The 18504-nt window shown below is 44.9% G+C and overlaps 1 protein-coding gene and 1 long non-coding RNA gene across 4 annotated transcripts; both read left to right on the top strand.

Moving 5' to 3' along the window:
* The first annotated feature begins 37 nt into the window (after positions 1–37).
* DNAAF6 (dynein axonemal assembly factor 6) lies at positions 38–9363 on the top strand. Of its 2 annotated transcripts, none has more exons than XM_086850271.1 (7): positions 38–105; positions 1151–1268; positions 2959–3022; positions 4105–4210; positions 6070–6166; positions 6983–7068; positions 8559–9363. In XM_086850271.1, the coding sequence occupies exons 2-7, from the start codon at positions 1164–1166 to the stop codon at positions 8692–8694; spliced, it is 594 nt and encodes a 197-aa protein (XP_086706397.1). In that variant the 5' UTR covers positions 38–105; positions 1151–1163; the 3' UTR covers positions 8695–9363. The 2 variants fall into 2 exon arrangements, with proteins under 2 accessions (XP_086706397.1, XP_023782474.1); XM_023926706.2 differs by having other exon boundaries at positions 104–636.
* A 4413-nt stretch (positions 9364–13776) lies between these two features.
* LOC111929204 (uncharacterized) lies at positions 13777–17375 on the top strand. 2 transcript variants are annotated; one of them, XR_015276284.1, is made up of 3 exons: positions 13777–13840; positions 14950–16261; positions 16699–17375. It is a non-coding gene; the product is annotated as an uncharacterized LOC111929204 (long non-coding RNA). The 2 variants fall into 2 exon arrangements; XR_015276285.1 differs by lacking the exon at positions 16699–17375 and adding an exon at positions 14764–14845 and having other exon boundaries at positions 13778–13840; positions 14950–16451.
* Positions 17376–18504: the final 1129 nt, after the last annotated feature.

An 18504-nucleotide genomic window follows, 5' to 3' on the forward strand; every position in this document is an offset into this window, starting at 1 on the left:
GCGGCCGCCACTCGCGGGCGCTCGGCTGCGATTGGCTGTTGGGGCGTGAGGGGCGGGGCGTGTCCGCGTTGCTGTGGGGACGGGGGACGCGGCCGCGGGGCCGGGGTGCGAGACAGGAGACACCGGGACAGGGGACACCGGGACAGGGGACACCGGGACAGGGACACCGGGACAGGGACACCGGGACAGGGGACACCGGGACAGGGAACACCGGGACAGGGGACACCGGGACAGGGGATACCGGGACAGGGGTGCGGGACAGGGGACACCGGAACAGGGGACAACGGGACAGGGGATACCGGGACAGGGACACCGGGACAGGGGACACCGGGACAGGGGTGCGAGACAGGGGACACCGGGACAGGGACACCGGGACAGGGGACACCGGGACAGGGACACCGGGACAGGGGACACCGGGACAGGGGACACCGGGACAGGGGATACCGGGACAGGGGACACCGGGACAGGGGACACCGGGACAGGGGTGCGGTACAGGGAGGGTACACCGGGCCGGAGCCGCCCGACAGCGGGGACGCGGTGACGAGGATTTGTCAGTGCGGGTCCCTTCTCCCCCACCTGCGCCTGGAGCCGGGCCGGTCCGATGGCCGGGGAGGACTTTAGGAAGAGTTCTGCCAGGTCGCTCGTAAGGCTCGAGCTGTGCTTGCTACAAAAGGCAGCTGAGCAATCGGTCCATAGTCCGGGCACAGAGGGAAAAGGCTGGGTATTGTTCCCTCGGGATGACGGGGCCCGAGGGAGCAGCAGCTCGAGCTCTCGCAGCGGGAGTTTAGGTTGGATATCTGGGAAGATTCTTCTCTCGGAGGGTGGTCGGGCACTGGAACAGGATGCCAGGGAAGTGGTCACAGCCCCAGGGCTGACAGTGTAAAGAGCATTTGGACAACGCTCCCAGGCACATGGTGGGACTCGGGCTGTCCTGCACAGGGCCAGGAGTTGGACTCGCAGATCCTGATGGGTCCATCCCAGCTCAGCATATTCTTTGATTTTATGTTCCATTTTCCATGTTTTGTCATCACACATACAGGAACTTGGCTAAACTTTTCCTTCCCAAACACACAGCAGGAAAATTGTGCTTTACAGGCTGTTCCAAGCACATTTGGTTCCTGCTTCATCTGTCACTTGTTTTTCCGTATAGGTGAGCAGTGGGTATGGATATTGACAGCGTGTTCTCAGGCTCTTCTCTGCAGAGCCTTGCCAAACTGCTCCGTGATGCTCCAGAAGAGGATGATGATAATGATGATGACGATGATGTGGTGAGCCTTTCATAAGAGTTGCTGCTTTTTTTACATATTGTACCATAGCCTTATGCTGTTAATTAAGGAAAAGCAAATCTCTTTTTCTCCAGAGTGAGTAGAAACAGGATGAAAATCTTAGAAAGTTTTGGACTGACTGAAACAGCTCGAGGATACTTTCTGAGTAACAAGCTCTTGAGGGAGATAATGAGCAAGATGCCCCAGGAAAACAAGAAAACATTGTGAGCACAACATAGGAGGGAGGTTTAGTTTTTCAGCCTGAAGGAAATGAGAACGTGTAGTTGAAAGAGCTTTAGATACTTCAGCCTTCCACCTACATTTCCCTGAACTCTGCTGGAGATGAAGGCAATTGCAGCCAGATAGGAGGGGAAAAAATTGCTGCTCAACTTCTGATTAAGGACCAAAATATCCAGAGGCAACTGAGTGTATTAATTGTATATGTCAGGCATTGAAAACTAGAGATAATTGATCACTGAAGTACAGTAGGTATTTTGGTGGTTGTAAAATAGGGAAAGTTGAACAGTCACTCTAAGGTGTATAATCTGAATGAATAATGAGAGAAATATCCAAATGTATTCTTTTATATCAATTCCTCTCAGCAGCGGATGAAAATCCCAGTGTTTGGAGAACATACATTATTCCTGCAACATGCAACACCTGCTTTTATCTAGGCCTGCCTGTGTGCTGGGAAGAAATATTGCCAGGAGCCCCACAGGTGCCAACAATGTAGAAGGCCTCTGTGAAATCCCAAAACTTTGCCAAGTCTCTCAGGATTTTGAAAAGATCATATTATGGATAAAAAAAAAAACAGATAAGAAAAATGGAAAATGCCTGAGTGTTCCTCCAAATCAACAAAGAGCTGGCCAGCCCCAGTAGTGGCACTGCAATTAATATTTGGGATAAAAGGTGTGCCTGTCCCTTGAAGTTTTCTTTCAGTGGGTTATAGATGTGGTCCTTCACACTCCAACTATCCTCCAGCTGTTTAATGCCTGCCTTTTAAACCCTGCATTATGGCTGTACATCTCTGCAGTAAACATCCTGATTTTAAAAATAATTTGTTTACATCTTATTAATAAAATGAATGACACTTCAGAGACAGAAATGGAAAATTGCCATGAGGGATGTCAATTAAGTCTGAGTAAATCTGGGTAAATTGAAATCTTTATTTTGATTTAATTTAATGCTCTGTGCATATGAGGCACTTTTATTGAACCGAGGAATCTTCATATATAGAGAAATTCCTCACATTGGCCTATTAGCACTAAATTGATTCATAATTAGAGGAAAATGTTGTTGCCTCATGATCTCTACTGTAAAAAGGAATCCAAATGCTGTGATGGGGCTTTCATGTAGCACCCTTGGTTTCCTGTAATATTTTCATGGCAGGCAAAGCATGGAAATTCTGCCAAAATGCCATGGAAACCAAAACTCACAAAGCACATCTGTCTATATTACTGGGCTTCTGTGAGTCCTGCTTAAACCCTGTGTGTCAAGGTCACTTTCTGCTTTGTGAGAGTGAAGAAAAGAGAATATTCAGTGGTTCAGTCATCAAACTGTGGGATAATGTTTCTTCAGTTCTATTGGGGATTTGTTTGACCTTAGATAATGTGTTGTATTTACTGACATTATGGTTGTAACCGAGCTTGGCTCTATAAAAATTGATTTAAGATGTTCTTGCCTTTCTCTGCAGCCACGCTGTTCTGTTGGTTCCATGACTCCTGGGAGTGTTGGACCAGTAAAGAAAGAAACCACCAGTAAGGAGGAGTATTTGTGTGTTTTGGCATTCAGTCTCACGTCAGCAGACTGCAGCAGCTGTAGTAAGATACCACTGCAATAAAAGAGTGGTCACTGACCTTTGAGATGGGCAAAGCATGACATTTCTCACAATCACACTGTAAAATTATTCCTTTCCTGAAAGCTTAACTCTTAAAACATGCAAAGAGAAGCAGAAAGGGTAATGCCAGAGCAGCCTCCAGTGGAGATGAGAACAGCTCAGGGCACAGCCAGGGGCTGCAGGGATCATAACTGAGCAGCACAAGCTCCATATAAGTATTCAGGAAAGAGAGAAAGACAGTTTTGGCAAAGACTTGGCAAGGTTAATGTTAAGTTTTTTGGAGCTGATGCTGTCACATGATTGAGCAGTTTAGTTAAGAGCCCTAAGAAAGGCCAACAAGGGCCAGGGTGAGTTTTGCAGGAAAAGAACTGTGGCAAATATAATAGCTTATTTTTGCTCAGGATTCCAGCAATAACCAGAGATTATACTCTAAAAAACTTCAAGTTTCACATTTACCAGCTTGCTAAAATAATATTTTTCCATGCAGGACAGACATTAACCATATTATTCTGCCAATAAACTTTCATATGTCTTAAACACCTTGTCTGGACTGTGCCAAATGGGAAGAACTGGATTTCTGTGTGAGGAGGTGGTCCTTTTGTGAATGACTCTGCTCACTGAAAATCTCATGTCAGGGGGCTTCTGGAAGATTAGTATTTCATCTCTCTACTCTTTACTGATTTTGAAGTGCTAGATATTATATGCCAGAAAGGAGGATTTCCAGGAAATAGAGGTTGGGTAAAGGAGATTTAAGAAAGGAAAACATTCTTTGTCTGTAAATCCTCATTCATAAGATAGTGAGGTGAAGAAGACTATAATCATTACCTAGAATGCTTTTAATGCAAAGACTTTTCTAAAGCCTAGAAATACTTTTCTAGGCTTTAGAAATGGCTTTTCTTCTTTATTTTTTTCATTCTTGAAAAATATTCTAAGCTTTCAGCAAGCCTTGAGGAACAGAGACATTTCAAAATGTGTCACTGTGATTTTTCTCCTCACTTACAGGTACTTTTCAAGTGAAATCTGAAAACAAGAAAACCATTTGGAATACAGAGGAGGTCCCAGAAGGATCTGAATTTGATGATACCTGGGACCCTAGAGAAAAGCCAGAGTAAGAGAACTGAGACTGCCTGTGTGGGCTTTACATAGCATTAATGGAAATGAGAGTTGAACAGCATCTACAGCCAGCTGAAAGGCTTGTGTCGTGCAAGAAGAAAGGAAAGATATCAGTGTTGCATCTAAAGCAACATGTGAGGAGTGGTTTTAACCCCTCTCTTGAAATCTTCTCATCTCAGAACAGAAACATAGTGTTGGTTTTTCCCATCATAAGTTTATGTGCAGTGTCAGTTACTTGTATAAAGTGGGATTAGAAGGGGAAGTAGGTCAGAAAAATGATTTATTAACTTTAAAATATGCCATTTGTGTGAAATACCTGCTTTTTCCTGCTGCAACTGAGATGCATCCATTTCTCCATACTCATAAATTCATAAAGTACTCCAATGTATATTTGCATTTCAAAGATTTAAGCTCTTTAGAGACAAATAGTACTGCAGGAAGAAAAGCTGTGTGCAGGCAATTTTGAGCTCTTAAATCTTGTCATTCAATCTTAGTCTGTCAAAGCACAACTTAAAACCAGAGCCTTTTCCCTTGCTCATAGAAAAACAGTAGCAAAAATATTCTTGAAATCAGGCATGTAAATTGTAGTTTGTAGAGGTCAGAAAGCCCTGAGGGACAGTCCATAAAAGCAGCTTTTGCATTTCCAATCAATGTTTCAATGCCATGTCCTGAAGTGTTAAATACTGCAGCAGATGGACTGTAGCCCATGGAGCTGCACATTGTGCACCAGAATCTTCACTTTTTCCTGCAGGTAAGTCAGGACATGAGGTTTTCAATTTCCCAGTTAAACACAGGACTGAGACCCACCTGAACAGGGACTCAGCCTTTCTGAAAATGAGGTTTTCAATTTCCCAGTTAAACACGGGACTGAGACCCACCTGAACAGGGACTCAGCCTTTCTGAAAATTATTTGGATTTCACCCTCACGCACAATTGTCCTTGAAATGGCCACTTGTCAGGTACAGGACACACACTCTCTCTCTATTGTGGGCACAAAGAAGATTTTCTCGTGCCATCCTTTGACCCTTCCCCTCTGCAGTGCTTCTCCAGCCTCAAGCAGTTGTGCCCCATGTTGTACAGATGAAGAGAGAGTACAAGTCTTTTCTAATAGTTCATCAAATGAAGCAAAGAAAATGTCCTAAAAGGAAAACAGATGGCTACAGAGGTGCATCCAGAGCTATTAGACACATTTGTCATTGACTTAGGAATTATTACATATGCAGATGCACACTGGAGATATGAAAGACTTTCTAATAGCTTAGACAAGTGATCCACCCCAGTAATTTTGCTGAACTTAGTAGGAGTAGCATATGTTATAAATACAAATTCAGTTTTCATTTCCTCGTTCATTAATTACCAAGAGCAAGGGAATACGTGATGCTACATTTTGTAGATGCGAAGAAGAAAATAAATGTTGGCTGAATGCAAAACAACTACAATCTGGCTTAGAGCATTATGCTTAGGCTGCAAGAATATCCTAAAGGACAGAGCAGAGCACATGTAATAGACATCCCCCTTTTCAGATCCATTCCCAGGGGTTTGGGGTGTTTGACTGGTTGATAAGCATCGTGTCCACTTAGGGAGCATTTCCTGCTCCTGCAAAGGCTGGTTAGGGAAGCAGAGGCAGCATGGTGAGTGCTTTGGGAGGTGGAGTGGATGATCTCCACCTGTCTTCCAGCTGTCTCGGTCATGGCTCTGAACAGAAACCCAGTGCAGATGGATTGGAGCCTTAAAGGGAGCCTGCAGAGGAGGAGAGACAGGGTGAGGAGGATTTTCAGTCCTCTGAGAATCACAGTCTCCTTTAATCTCCTGCCCCTGCTCCAGTATTACGAGGCAGTGACTTCTCTTTGGCAGGTATGAGATTTCATTCAAGCAGCATGTGGGAACAGAGGATGTCTTCTTTGGGATGACTGGGAAAGACCCCTCCACTGCCTGCTGTGAAGATATAGTGGTGAGCTGAGCCTGGAGCTCTGATCCCTCCTTTGTGCTCTTCCTCTGCCCTTTTCCATCTTCCCTGCTTTTTGAGGGACAGAATGTAAACACCAAGCTCTACTGCTGCCTTTGACCTCCTGTAGCATTTTCTTGTGATTCTCCACAAGAAGATTGTGGAGATGGCACACAAGAAGATTCCATTTGTAGATTTGTACTTGCTGACCTGAGGAACTCTTGTATCTCCTCAAGGACAAGTGTACTCAAGGGAATCTGTGCAAATGCATATGCCCCATATAAACTTATAGGGAATAAAATGTAGCTCTAAGATGAAGTTTCATCTTGGACACAGTTTTGGTGAGGAGAGGGACTGGGAAGAAGATATTTTTCATCTTCCTGCATTTTTTACAAGGTGTGTGGGCTAGCAGAATGCTACAATGCTGATAGCTTTAAGGTTCCAGCTATCAGATCCTGCCTCATCATTATATAATCAAAGACCTCCCTGGTTTCTGAGCTCCAGGACAGGTAGAATTGCTATGTTATCTTTCTAGCAGAAGCAAACTGTCCCTGCAATACACAAACCCTGAGGCTTCTGCTGGATGTTGAACACCTGTCAAGCACATTAGCAGCTCAGGATCTGGAAGAGAATAGGATATCAATACACATCACTAAGCTATTGAAAGCAGTCATTATCACTGTCGTATTTTCTCTGATACAAATTACCTACTCAAAACGTTGCTCTTTGATACTACCATTGAAATATTCATGAAAATGAGATATTTTATGGCTTTTAGGGCAACATATGTAATCACAGCTTTACCTCTGCCCATCATTTCAGATTAAAATCAAGCTGCCAGAGACAAAGTACTCAGACATCACATTAGACATCCAGGACAAGGTTCTTGACCTTCGAACTCCCAAAAAGTAAGTGTAGCACAATTGATAGAAGTACAGTTAATATCCTGTTTGAAATGGGGTTTAGCCAAGCTTTTAACTGCAGTCTGTGTGGAAAGCAAAGCTAAAGATCGTACTATTAACTGCTCATGAAAAATAAATATTCATGAGCATAGTCCATTCATAGGTGTACAATCTGCTGGCTTTGAATATTGTCCAGTAAAAAGCTTTAGGACAGATTTTGGCTATTTAAAGAACAAGGCTTCAAGGGATCAAAACATCTGGAAAAAAGCTGACCAAGGTCTTGAAAGACTTAGTCTAGTATGCCTAAGCACTAATTTGTACAAATGTATATGGCTGAAGATGGTAAAAAAGTGCAGATGAATTTTCAGTAGCTGAAAGCCAAATTATGGACATATCCAAGCACAGATGCAGAGATGGAAATGTTACAAGGTTTCCTAAAGAGATTTCCTTTGATTTTTTTTTTTGTAGGGCTGTTTCAAGCCTACAAGATAATCAACTGACTGATACACTCTTGGATTTCTCAGTCTTCCTCCATCTCTCCCTCAGTGTGCTATTCCCCTGCCTGAGATTTCCAGATAATTCCCATGTCTGTTTTGCTCAAAGTCCTCCTTCACAAAGACTGCTTTCATAAGAAACCTTAATCCTCCCTGGGCTGACTTGCTGCACTGAATGGGATGTGGGAAGATCTATATGTGAATGGCCTTCTGCAGATAAATTCAAGGTGCAGGCTGTGGATTAAGGCCTAAATAAGTCCCCAGTAGACTAACTATAGAAAAGCCATTTTTCTCTGCCAAAACCAGGCAGAGTCAGTTACCCTGTGCTTGGTTTTCACCCAAGGATGCAACAGGAGTGGAAGAAGGTTTGGGAATATTAGTTTTGAAACTGGAAAATTGGGAGAAATAATTGCTCAGCTAACGACTTGCCGAACCTGTGGGCAGTAAAAGAAGTAGCTTAATGCAATGCTGCAGATGTAGGAAAACCTCAGCATCCTTTTCCTTTTGCAATTCTATCTTTTTGGTGACTCAGATCTGCCATTATATCCTCAGTACCCAGCTGTCTCTAGTCACAAGCATAGCAAATAAAAAGTTCACCATAAATCTGATGGTTGCTTGGGTACAGCTTGAACCAGTGCTGCTTTCACAAATATAAGTGCAAGTCTGCTCAGTATGAAGGAAACAATCAAGATGTCCAGTTCTACATACTGAAAAACTTTGTTCTCACACAGATGGGTAGGAAAACTCAAAGCAACTGCTTCCAGCTCTGTAGTTCTGGGCCTGCTTCTAAGCCAAGCTGCTTTTAAGTGATGGAAATTATTCAGGGTCAGTCTTGCTGTGTGTGAGGTATTGCAGGAGCCCCACAACCTGTGACAATAAGGAGATCTGTTGGAATAACATTCCCTGGCATACTGACTGAGGAATTGCAGGAGTAACTTGCAATGACATCTCAACTGCTCACCTGATCTGAGGCACTGACATTCTCTGTGTCCTCTTTTACAGGAAGCTGCTGCTGCACCTCCCCTACCCTGTGAACAGCAAGGAGGGTAGAGCTCGTTTTCTCTCTGAAGAGGAGATCTTGGAAGTCACCTTGAGAGTATCAAGGAAGTTTGATTTCATGAATTTTTCTGATGGATAGAGAGATGGATAGAGAAAGTTTGCAAAAAGTAATGTTTTAGTTTGAAGTCTTTTGGAAACCCAGCTTGTTCTGAAATAGTAGATTTTTTTTCCCTTGAACAGTCCAGGGGAATGTCTCTGGAGAAATGAGTCAGGAGGAACACAGTACCCACAGGTTCTAACAGCTGATGCTGTCTGGCTCTTACACTGCTCTGGTTAACTTTGTGCTTCCTTCAGTCTGACACAGACCCTGTGAATCAGAAAGTGGAAGATTTCAGTTCTGTAAGCCAGAGAAAGCCTTTTGTATGGCTGTGGCTGAGAAGTAGCACAGTGAGGCTCTGGACAATGAGTCTGGTGCTTTGGTACCATTTCAAGACTTGCAGTGTCCTTGAAATGTGCCAATGTCCTTGCTCGGTCTCCAGTGCTGGGAGTGGGGCCAGTTCAGAATCTTCTCTTGCCTATTTCTTGGTGAGAAGATCAAAGTTCTTCTCTTCCTCCACATCTGAGGCTCTTTTATACTGGCAGAACAAGTTAACCAGCTATAGTTGGATTGCTGAACATCTCAGCTCTTTTGAACAGTTTTTTGACAATTTATGGTTCAGTGTTGTCTATTCATCTGCTGTCCCTCCACCTATTTTTCTGATCTTTCTTGATTAATAAAATAAGAGGTTCTAAGGAACAGTTCCAATTATCTTTGAGTCTGCCTTCTCTATATCATGTGAAAGTTGAGATAAGAGGAATTTTGCATAACAAAGCTTCTCTCAGAGGGCTGAAACGCTGCAAAATCTGTTCTTTGGCCTTCAGGTCCAATCTGGAGATACAGAGATGGGTAACCAAGGTGTTTCTTTCAGTAGCTGCTGGGCAAATATATTCATTTAACATTGTTAGTCCTGCAGGAAATACTTGCTCAATGATCTAAGTGGAGAGGACAAGCAGACCCTGGCACGTTAATGGTACACTCAACCAAAAGCCTGTGAGTACTTTCAGAGCAAAATGCCTTGAGTCCTGCATTCTTCTGGGGTGGAAATAGAAGAAAATAATTGACCAGCTAGGCTGCAGACAACACCCATGCAGCTAAATTTGTGGCAGGCTGCAATGAGAAGATGGATACTCCATGATGGATTGCAGATGCTGACAGTGAGTTTCAAGGTGTGGTCACAGTACATTTGTAATATACTGTGTTATAACTCCAGGACAAATTAGGCTGATGTCTGGACATTTCAACCACTTCCCTGAAAAGTGAACCATTGCTTGGGTCAAAATAATCCTAATCAACTTCTGCTTTAGCCTTAATGCACTGGAAAGCAGATACTTCAGTTATGATTCATCACAAGCTAGGAAATGTGCTGGTGACACTCAGGGGCTACTCCAATTGCTATCAGCTTAAGTTTCCATAAATTAGATCTGAATGTCTCTTATTCCAAAGCTGTGGTTGAGCAGGACAATGTAGATGTATGAGAAAAGGCTGACATCATTCCTCCTGACTCAGTTTTTCCCTCCTGTGCTTGCCAAACAAGCTGTTTCTTGGGAAAAGGTTGTCTTTGTGGTCCCTAGACAATATGCTGCTTAATTTTTGCATTTCTTATACATGTTACAAGAAAAGTGTAAGGTATTTATATGCATGTGGAGGTAACATTTGTCCAAATTAATTCAGTATATCCACAACTCTTCTGAGCCCTACGCCAGTGCTCTATCCACAAGGTTATATTGCCTTTTTAATTGGCAGTAGTAATTTACTAAGCCTAAATCATCAAGTTCTGCTTAATTTAATGTCAGTGTTTGATACTGAAAACAGTGATGAGTCTGGCTCATTGTGCCTCTCCCCAGTGTTTTCGTTTCCTCTGGAAATGAGCATATGCCACACTGGTATCCATATCATAATTTATCTCCAAATATTTTTGAACCTGAGGGCATTTTATCAGCATTCAAGAGACAAAAAACTGAGGTAAGTATGTTCTGTACAAAAGCCAGCTGCAGAATAGGAAAGGGAAGTACAAATTTCTATTGCTTAAGGGGGAGGCTGCAATGTGATTTCTTGCACCTGCTGGCCACTCACTCTGTGCATCCACCTCCAGGCTCCTGTAGGTCAGGGGGACCTGGCAGGTTGGTGACACTGGATAGGAAAAGGTTGATATCCTGGCCAGGGGGAGGCTGAAATCACAGAGTGAGGACAGAAGATCACAGGGAATAAACTCATAAGCAAACAGACTTTGTGTGTTCCACTCAGGAGAAGCTCTACTGCCCTTTTCACTAAAGTGGGGACACTGCTTTGGGGGTGGGCAGTCTGCTGGGCAGGATTCACTGCCTGAAAGCACCATCATCACCTGGAGAGCCTCTCACATTCTCACTTTTTTCCTATCAAGGACACAGAGGCTGCCCTAGGCAAAATTTTGAGGTTTGGGGTTTGGATTTTTTCCATATATTGTCCCAAAAGGAAGCTGGTTGAAACGACTCGTGGGTTGTCAAAATTCCCAGGGATCTGGAGGCTACTGCCAGCTACAAGAGCTGCCTTTTCTGCACAGGCTTGAGGGCAGCTTTGCACTGTCAGAAAGCCTCCAGGAGATGAACCCCCTTTGCTTCTGAACATCAACGCTGCTGCCGAAGTGCCACTCCAGCACCTGCAAGCATCTTAATTAATCAAAATTATAAGCCCAGTTAAACAACCCAGCCATTAAGCCCCAGCCATTAAGCATCATCAAGCTTTATTTGGTTCCCATAAGAAGCAGCTTGATTAAATGTATTGCAGTTAAGTAGAGGGTACTGGAGATGTGGAACTGAGATAGAGGCTTGTTTGCAGTAGGATCCCAATAAACTGCAGGTTCTCATCTCACCTTGTCACACATTCTGTCCTCCAGGGATGGTTGCAGAGCCACCATCCCCATTTTGACTTGTTCCTGCCTTCTCTCAGAACTATGGTGGTGTGCTAAAATACACAGCCCAGCTCACACTCTGAATTTCACCTCTCTTCATATTCCCCTTTGTCCACTTACTGTCCTGGGGCCGAGATACTTGCCTCATTCCCTAGCTTGAGGAAGAGAAAACCCAGGTGAGTTGCTCCTATAAACACCTGAGACAGTGCAAGAATTTAAATGATTCCCTTAAACCTGTAGGCTGTCATTCTCATCTTCCTCCAGGTCTGCTGTTGATATCATCATACACCCCACCTATTTGTCTTAAAAGACTACTTCATTTTTCTGCTGCTCAGTTTAAAGTCTGTATCCAAACTTTGTGTACTTCTTGCACTGTGTGAAACACTGCTTTATCAGTGTATCCTTCCCTCCAGACAAAGTTTATCTAAAATGACTAAGCTGTACCTACGTGTACAGACAGATCTGTCTCCCTCATGCTGGAGCAGCTCCTTTTCAACCTGCTGGTGTTGGTGTAGACTTTTACCCTCTGTCTGCAGCACCTGCAGCAACAATTCCTCCTTGTTCTCTGGGATCCCCTTCAGGAGCTGCTGCCACAGACAGTCATTGTTGTCTGCCCGTGATCCTGGCTCCAGGGAAGGTGCCTGGAATATGCTGGGGGCTGGTTTATTTTTTTCCTGTGATCTTCACTAACAGGAGGTGATTTGTCTCTTGGTGTCTCTCTTTGTGTCTCTCTTCATTCTGTTTTCTCCTTCGGGCAGAATTCACTTTCAGATTGTGATGAATTCATCAGAGGATGGTGAACAGCATCCCTGTTTTTCCCTTTCCCTCATGATTGTTTGTTCTGTGCTCTTTTCAGGGGACTCTGATGTCTCCTTTCCCAAGTGCTTTATCTCCCTGGATTGTTGTCACATTAGGACATTTCTCACCAGAGCCTCCTGGCAGGTTGCAGTTGACATATCTGACCCTTGTTGGATGTGCTTAACTAGGGTGAAGTGTGAGATTCATTTTCCCTCACTCAGATCAGTGCTGGCTGAAGAGCTCTGTCCTTCCTTGATGTGTGTCCTGTCTGTGAGGGTAGGAAGGGGACACAAGCACGAGCACCAGGGACAGAACCTGGACCACAGCACAAAAGCAGCAGATGCTGCAGGCTGTGTGAGGAGTGCTGACAGAATTGAGAGGCCTCGTGAGGCCTTGCTTCAAATGTAGCCAGTACCACACGTGGAACCTGGTTGTGAAGAAATTAACCAAGTCAGAAAAAGCCAGAATCATTCAGAATTTCAGCCTTCCCCAAGGCCTGAAAAGTTTCTCTCTGCTTCCTGATGTGCGTCCCCACATCCCAGATGAATACTTAAAGGAGTTTCTGAAATCCACTCCAGGGCAACAGTGACACAGGCAACACAGGAATGCCTTTGGTTTTGGAGCACTTCTCTCGATCCGTATGAATCTTTGATCATTTGGGACTTTCTCATCTCAAGGCCTCCCTTTCATCTTTTTTCTCTGCCTTCACACACTCATTTCTGAAGAGAAGATCATAGGAAGTTGCCAGAACGATAGCAGATACTGTCCACCTACAGTCCTTAGAGACCATCTCTCTGTAATTGGGTGTCTCCTTTGTGGCTCCCAGCAGCCTGGAAATTCACTTCTGATGCTGATCAATATTTTCTTTAACCATGCCATTTTAACTTGATGGTATCACAACCCAGCAAACACTGCCAAGAGTGCTGTGTGGTATTTACTGAAGCAATTCTCTGATTCTATTTGGCAACCTGTCTCCTGCAGCTGCCGATCAGAGAGAAAAAGAGTCACACACCCCTTCTGGAAAACTCTTGTCATGTTGGACAGCTGTGGAAAAAGGAACAGGATAGGAATGGAGATGAACATAACTGATTTTGTTAAGTCATCAGGTGATGTGGGCAAGGCAGACATTTGCCAAACAGTGGTAGATTAGGAACTGTAGAAATGTAAGCACCAATTCTTGAGTTTAATGACATGGTGAGCTCTGAGTGGGTTCCACCCCTCACAGGGGCCCAGGTAATGAGAGTTTATATCAGCCCTGGGGGTTTCTGTGACTGGGAACCCTGGTGATGGGATCTCCTGACCCAGATTCCTGTAGCTGTATCCCCAGGCTGCTCTTGGGGGGCACTGTGGCAAGCTGGCAAGTTTATAGAGGGGAATGAGGGAGCGACTTCAGCTGGGAGAGTCAGCTACACCTTTTCTCACCTGAGCTGAGCCCAGGGGAGCCAGAGGGCTCCATCCAGGGAGAGTCAAGTGGCAAGGAGCAGCTCTGTGAGAAAAGAGGTGAGCAGGGGCTGTGTTTAAGGCAAACTAAATGGTGGGTGTGGAGTGAGACTCTGGAAGTGAGGGAGTGATGTGAACTGCGCAAAAGCGGGAGAAGAAAGACATTATCAAAGTTTCTTCAAAACCACTGTGTTGAAAGGGAAGTTCAGAGCAGACAGCCACCCTGAGCTTAGGGCTGATGAGATACCTTTTTTAGAATGTCACCAGCACTGAAAATCCTGTGCTGAAAGAAGCTGTGGGAAGGGGACTGTGCCTGGAATAGCTATGAGGTTCCCAAGAGGGCCGGAGCGCTTGGGTCATGGAGATTTATTGGGCTGGGAACCTTGTCTCACTCTGGGGGTCAGACTAAGCTGGCCCATTGCAATTACTTTTATCAACAGCAGATGAAAGGGGAATTGGTGTTAGGAGTTCATGAACCCTCTCAAATGCTCCCAACAGCCCGAGTCTCTGTGTTGTCCTTGCAGCACCTATTTCTGGGTAAGCAGAGTCAGTGTGTGCAGTGCCTGGGTGACAGATTGCTGTGCCCTGACCTGGAACAGGGGATGTCACATCTAGTTTTAGGCCTACATGCATATGCATGCTTGCCTCCATCCTTTTCCCTATTTAGAGCAGTCTGTGTTTATTAAAAAAAACAAAACAAAACAAAAAAAACAAAACAACCCTAAAAAAAACCAAAAAAAAGCCCACCCACAAAAATAAATACCACAGTCTTTTGCTCTAAATCAAATCTAAATTACCAGTAGGTAAATAGATAAATGAGGGCATTAGAATTGTTCTTATTCTGGAGCCAGGTGCTATCTTCAGACCAGGGGTAGGGCATCCCTTGGATGAAGAGAAAAGTTTCACAAAGATTCTGCAAGGTTGTCTTGAACCAGTGCTTGGAAAAGAGAGCTGAAGGTGATTAACTGCTTGCTGTGATACAGATGCTGAATGAAGAGAATGGCTGAAATAATAGAAAACCCCATTTCTGCTCTCTTGCATCACGAGTTCCCAAGTTTATGCTCAGTGAGTTTATTTAAATTGGACCACTGCTTCTATTTGGAACTAATATTTTTGTTTTCTTGAATAAAATGTGTTTTCCAATGTTGTTGCCCCTCCCCAAACCACAGCCAAGCAGCATCTCAGCCTACTTTCTTAAATCAAGAGAATTGTTTATGTCCTTGGGAGCTGGCATAATAACATCTGAAGGAAGCCATGAGACACAACAGGAATTCATTTGTAAGTTAATGAAAGCTGTGCAGTGCAGCATAAGGATGATCAGGGCAGGTCCTGGGCAGCATTTGTCAAGCTAAATTCCTTTCTGTTGAAATTGCTCTCCTCGGAAGAATCATGGACCAGCTTAAAAACCGCTTCTGTACAAATTTGTTATACAGATTTCCTTGCTATAAAGATGTGTGATAGAACAGAGTACAGGACAGAAACAGGAGAAAGGTGATATGGATCAAAAAAGAAAGAGAAAATTGCTTAAAGGCCCTAGCAGAGAGGGGGGAAAAAAGTACCACCTGGGTAGTGTGGCAAATTTTCCATGGAATTTGTCTCTTGGAACAGAATGTTTTGGTACTCACTGGAGGGGATTGAACTGGAGATGGGGTTGATGCCAAACACCTGATAGAACCAAAGCACACAGAGCCTGAGCCCATCTGAAGAAACCCTGAAAGAGCTGGGAATGAGTTTGTGTGCAAGAACCTAACCAGAAGACGAGCTGCTGTAGCGAGCAAGGTCAACCCTCCCCCTTGATTTGGGATTGCTCTTGTGGTGGGAAAATGAGGCCCTACAGTAAATATGGATTTGAATGCTACAGCTCTGCCTCAGTGCAGAGAGCAGGTGGACAGAGCAGGCCAGTGGTGGAATATCACAGCATCTCTTGGGCTATGAGTCAGACCAGACTCATCACCATCATGCGGCTTTCCCGTCACAAGGACGTGTTTGTCCCCTCTCGGACTTGCATTGCCCTCAAGGAAAAGCAGCCACAGCTCAGTTCTGTGCCTTGCTCTGCCACAGATCTGCAGCAGAACGCTGTGCCCAAAAGAACAGACCTGCTTCTGTTTCCTCTTCTGCAAAGCCAAGAGGCAGGGTGGCAATGGAGATGCCCATGGCCAAGTGCCCTCCTGAGGAAAGGGCTGGAAGAGAAGCTGGGGGTGTCACCAGACCTCTCCCACATGGAGATGGTCCTGTGCTTTTCCTGCCTGGGAAGAGTGAAACAGAGTCAATTTTGCATGTGTGAACAGCCTGTCTCAAATGAGAGCAAGGAGCTGAGTTGCCAAAGCCTGTTTTCTATGGATGTGTCCTGCAGTGCACACAGGAGGATCTAACGTGGCCCTCAGCGATCAGAGCTCTGCTGCAGAGCAGGATGTGCCTGTCATCCACATGGATCGAGATGCCTGAATCAGCACACTCGTTTCCCCAACAGTGGGAGCATCAGTAGGTTTATTTTCCATCTAGATGCCTGTTGACATGCATGGTGTAAACCCATCATTCCAGCTAACACTGACAGAGGCGGAGAGGTCTCATAGTAATTAACCACCAAGCTCAGATGTTGCTGAGAGTGGGAGGGCAGAGGAGCTGCAAACAGCATACTAGCATCAGCTGCCTCTTTCTTACAAAAATAAAATCTGCCAAACAAGTTTAAATTGCTTAGAAAGCTCTGGGAGTTGGAAATTTTAAATAAAAAATAAGAATGAAAAAAAGAAAGAAACCCTGCAATTGCTCTGGGGAAGGAAGAGAGAGGCAGATCTGTGGTACTCTAACAGAGCTGCCAAGAGCCCAGCTCAGAGTAGCTAGAGGAGATAGACATCACGCTTGCAGTGATTTCTCAGACTGGAAGGGGTTAACCAAGCTGTTAACTTTTCCATTCCCAGCACCTCAGGCTAGAAGATAAAGTTGAGTTCCCAGGAAAGACCCCATCTCCAAATATTGGCAAGCTGTGAGCTACAGCCGGTGTTTGGCTGAGACTAATCCTTGAATTATGAAATGCCTGTGTTCCCCAAGGCTGATCATCAGCCTGAGCCCCAAAGATCCACTCGCAGCACCTGGAGCCCTGTACTCACAGGTAAGTGGAGGCAGTGGCTTTTCCATTTCCTGCAATGCTGCTTCTGCTTTTTAAAGGAAGAAGAGTTGGTGGAGAGTGGGCCAGGCACTTTGGGCACTCCTCAGAACTGGGCTGATGACTGGGGGTGTCATTTACCTGACCCAGAGCCCCCTCCCTGCTCTCTGTTCTGTGGAATCTCAGCATGCAGCTTCACCCTGCACAAGTGAGGCAGCCCAAAATCCCCGGTTTATTTTCCTGTCTCTTCTTTATCTTACTGAGATCTCGTCTGCTGCCTCCTGGCCTGACGCTCAGCAGGCTGGTTCGGGTTGCCAAGGGAAGCAGACATTCCTCCCCAGGTCTCAGCTCACCACTTGCTGCTGCTGTCTGAACTCCATTAAGATAAGGGGCTCTGTGGGCAGGGACACAGCTGCCCTCTTGCTGATGCAAAGCCAAGCGGGCTGGGAGCTTTCAATAAAAAGTAATTAATGGTAAAGCAGACTCCTGCAATCCTGCCGTCTCTTCTATTTCTGTTACTTGGGCTTTTAAAGGCAACGGGATCACAGCGGTTTGACTTCCTTCTCTAGCCAAAAAAAAGGAAGCACACTTAATCTGGTGACCTCACATCCATCTTCTGCCCTTTATTAGCACCATCTGTCTCCTTCTGCCTGCTGAAAGGCGACTGTGCCTATCCCCATGGCTGGGACAATACAAATATTGCTCAATTCCAGCAGTCCTCCAAATGCAGTTACTCAATTGCAGTGTTAATTGAATTATTTGAATTTAATTATTCCATTAGGACTTATGTCAGTACAGTCCAAGCTGTTTGCTTTCTCTCTGGGCTAGCATCACAAAGCAGTGTCTGGCCACAAAGGGCAGGACTGGTTTCACTCTCTCAGACCTAGTTAGGCTGAGGAAAGTTTGGCACTGCTCAGAAGTGCTGCTCTCAAGTTCAAGGAGAGGTGTCAAGGCTGCAGGACCTTCCTCCCTCCAGTCAAAGCACAATACTTGTAAGCAGAGAACAGGGACTGTTTGTGCAGAAATAATTTTGTGCAAAGAGTTAGTGATAAAAATACTTGTGAGGGTTTTGTAAGTGAAGGAATCAATCCTAAAAGACGCTTGGCAGAAATCAGAAGGAGCAGTTGCACAACATGAGCCTGTAATAGGGACAATATATAGTCAGTGAGACAATTGCTAAGGGCTGCTTACAGTGCACACAGAGGGGCTGAGATGGGGCTGCAGTGTGAAGTTCTCCAGTTCTTGTGGTAAATTCATCTGGGCAAACAGAAAAACTACTTGGAGTTTATTTCTGATTCCTATCCCAATATCCTGCCACTATCACCATATCACAGAATTTTTAGGGTGGGAAAGGACCTCTGGAGATCATCTAATCCAACCCATCATTGTGTTTTCCTCACTCTTAACATCATTCAGAGCCCTGACTCGTGGTGTACACTACAATTAAAAAGGGTACTCAAATCTTTCCCTCCCTTCAGCCACAGGAGCTGCCCTGGCTGATGCAGCATCAGTTGAGAGCTGCGACAGGAGCACTGGAAATAGCCCTGCCTATCTCAGAAGGAGCTTTTCACCCACAGCTCTTCTCCTGCGAGCAGAGCTCAGGCTGTAGTGCCTCTGCTCT

This window comes from Cyanistes caeruleus, chromosome 14 (genome assembly GCF_971803275.1).
Source record: "Cyanistes caeruleus chromosome 14, bCyaCae1.hap1.1, whole genome shotgun sequence".
Classification (NCBI taxonomy): Eukaryota; Metazoa; Chordata; class Aves; order Passeriformes; family Paridae; genus Cyanistes; species Cyanistes caeruleus.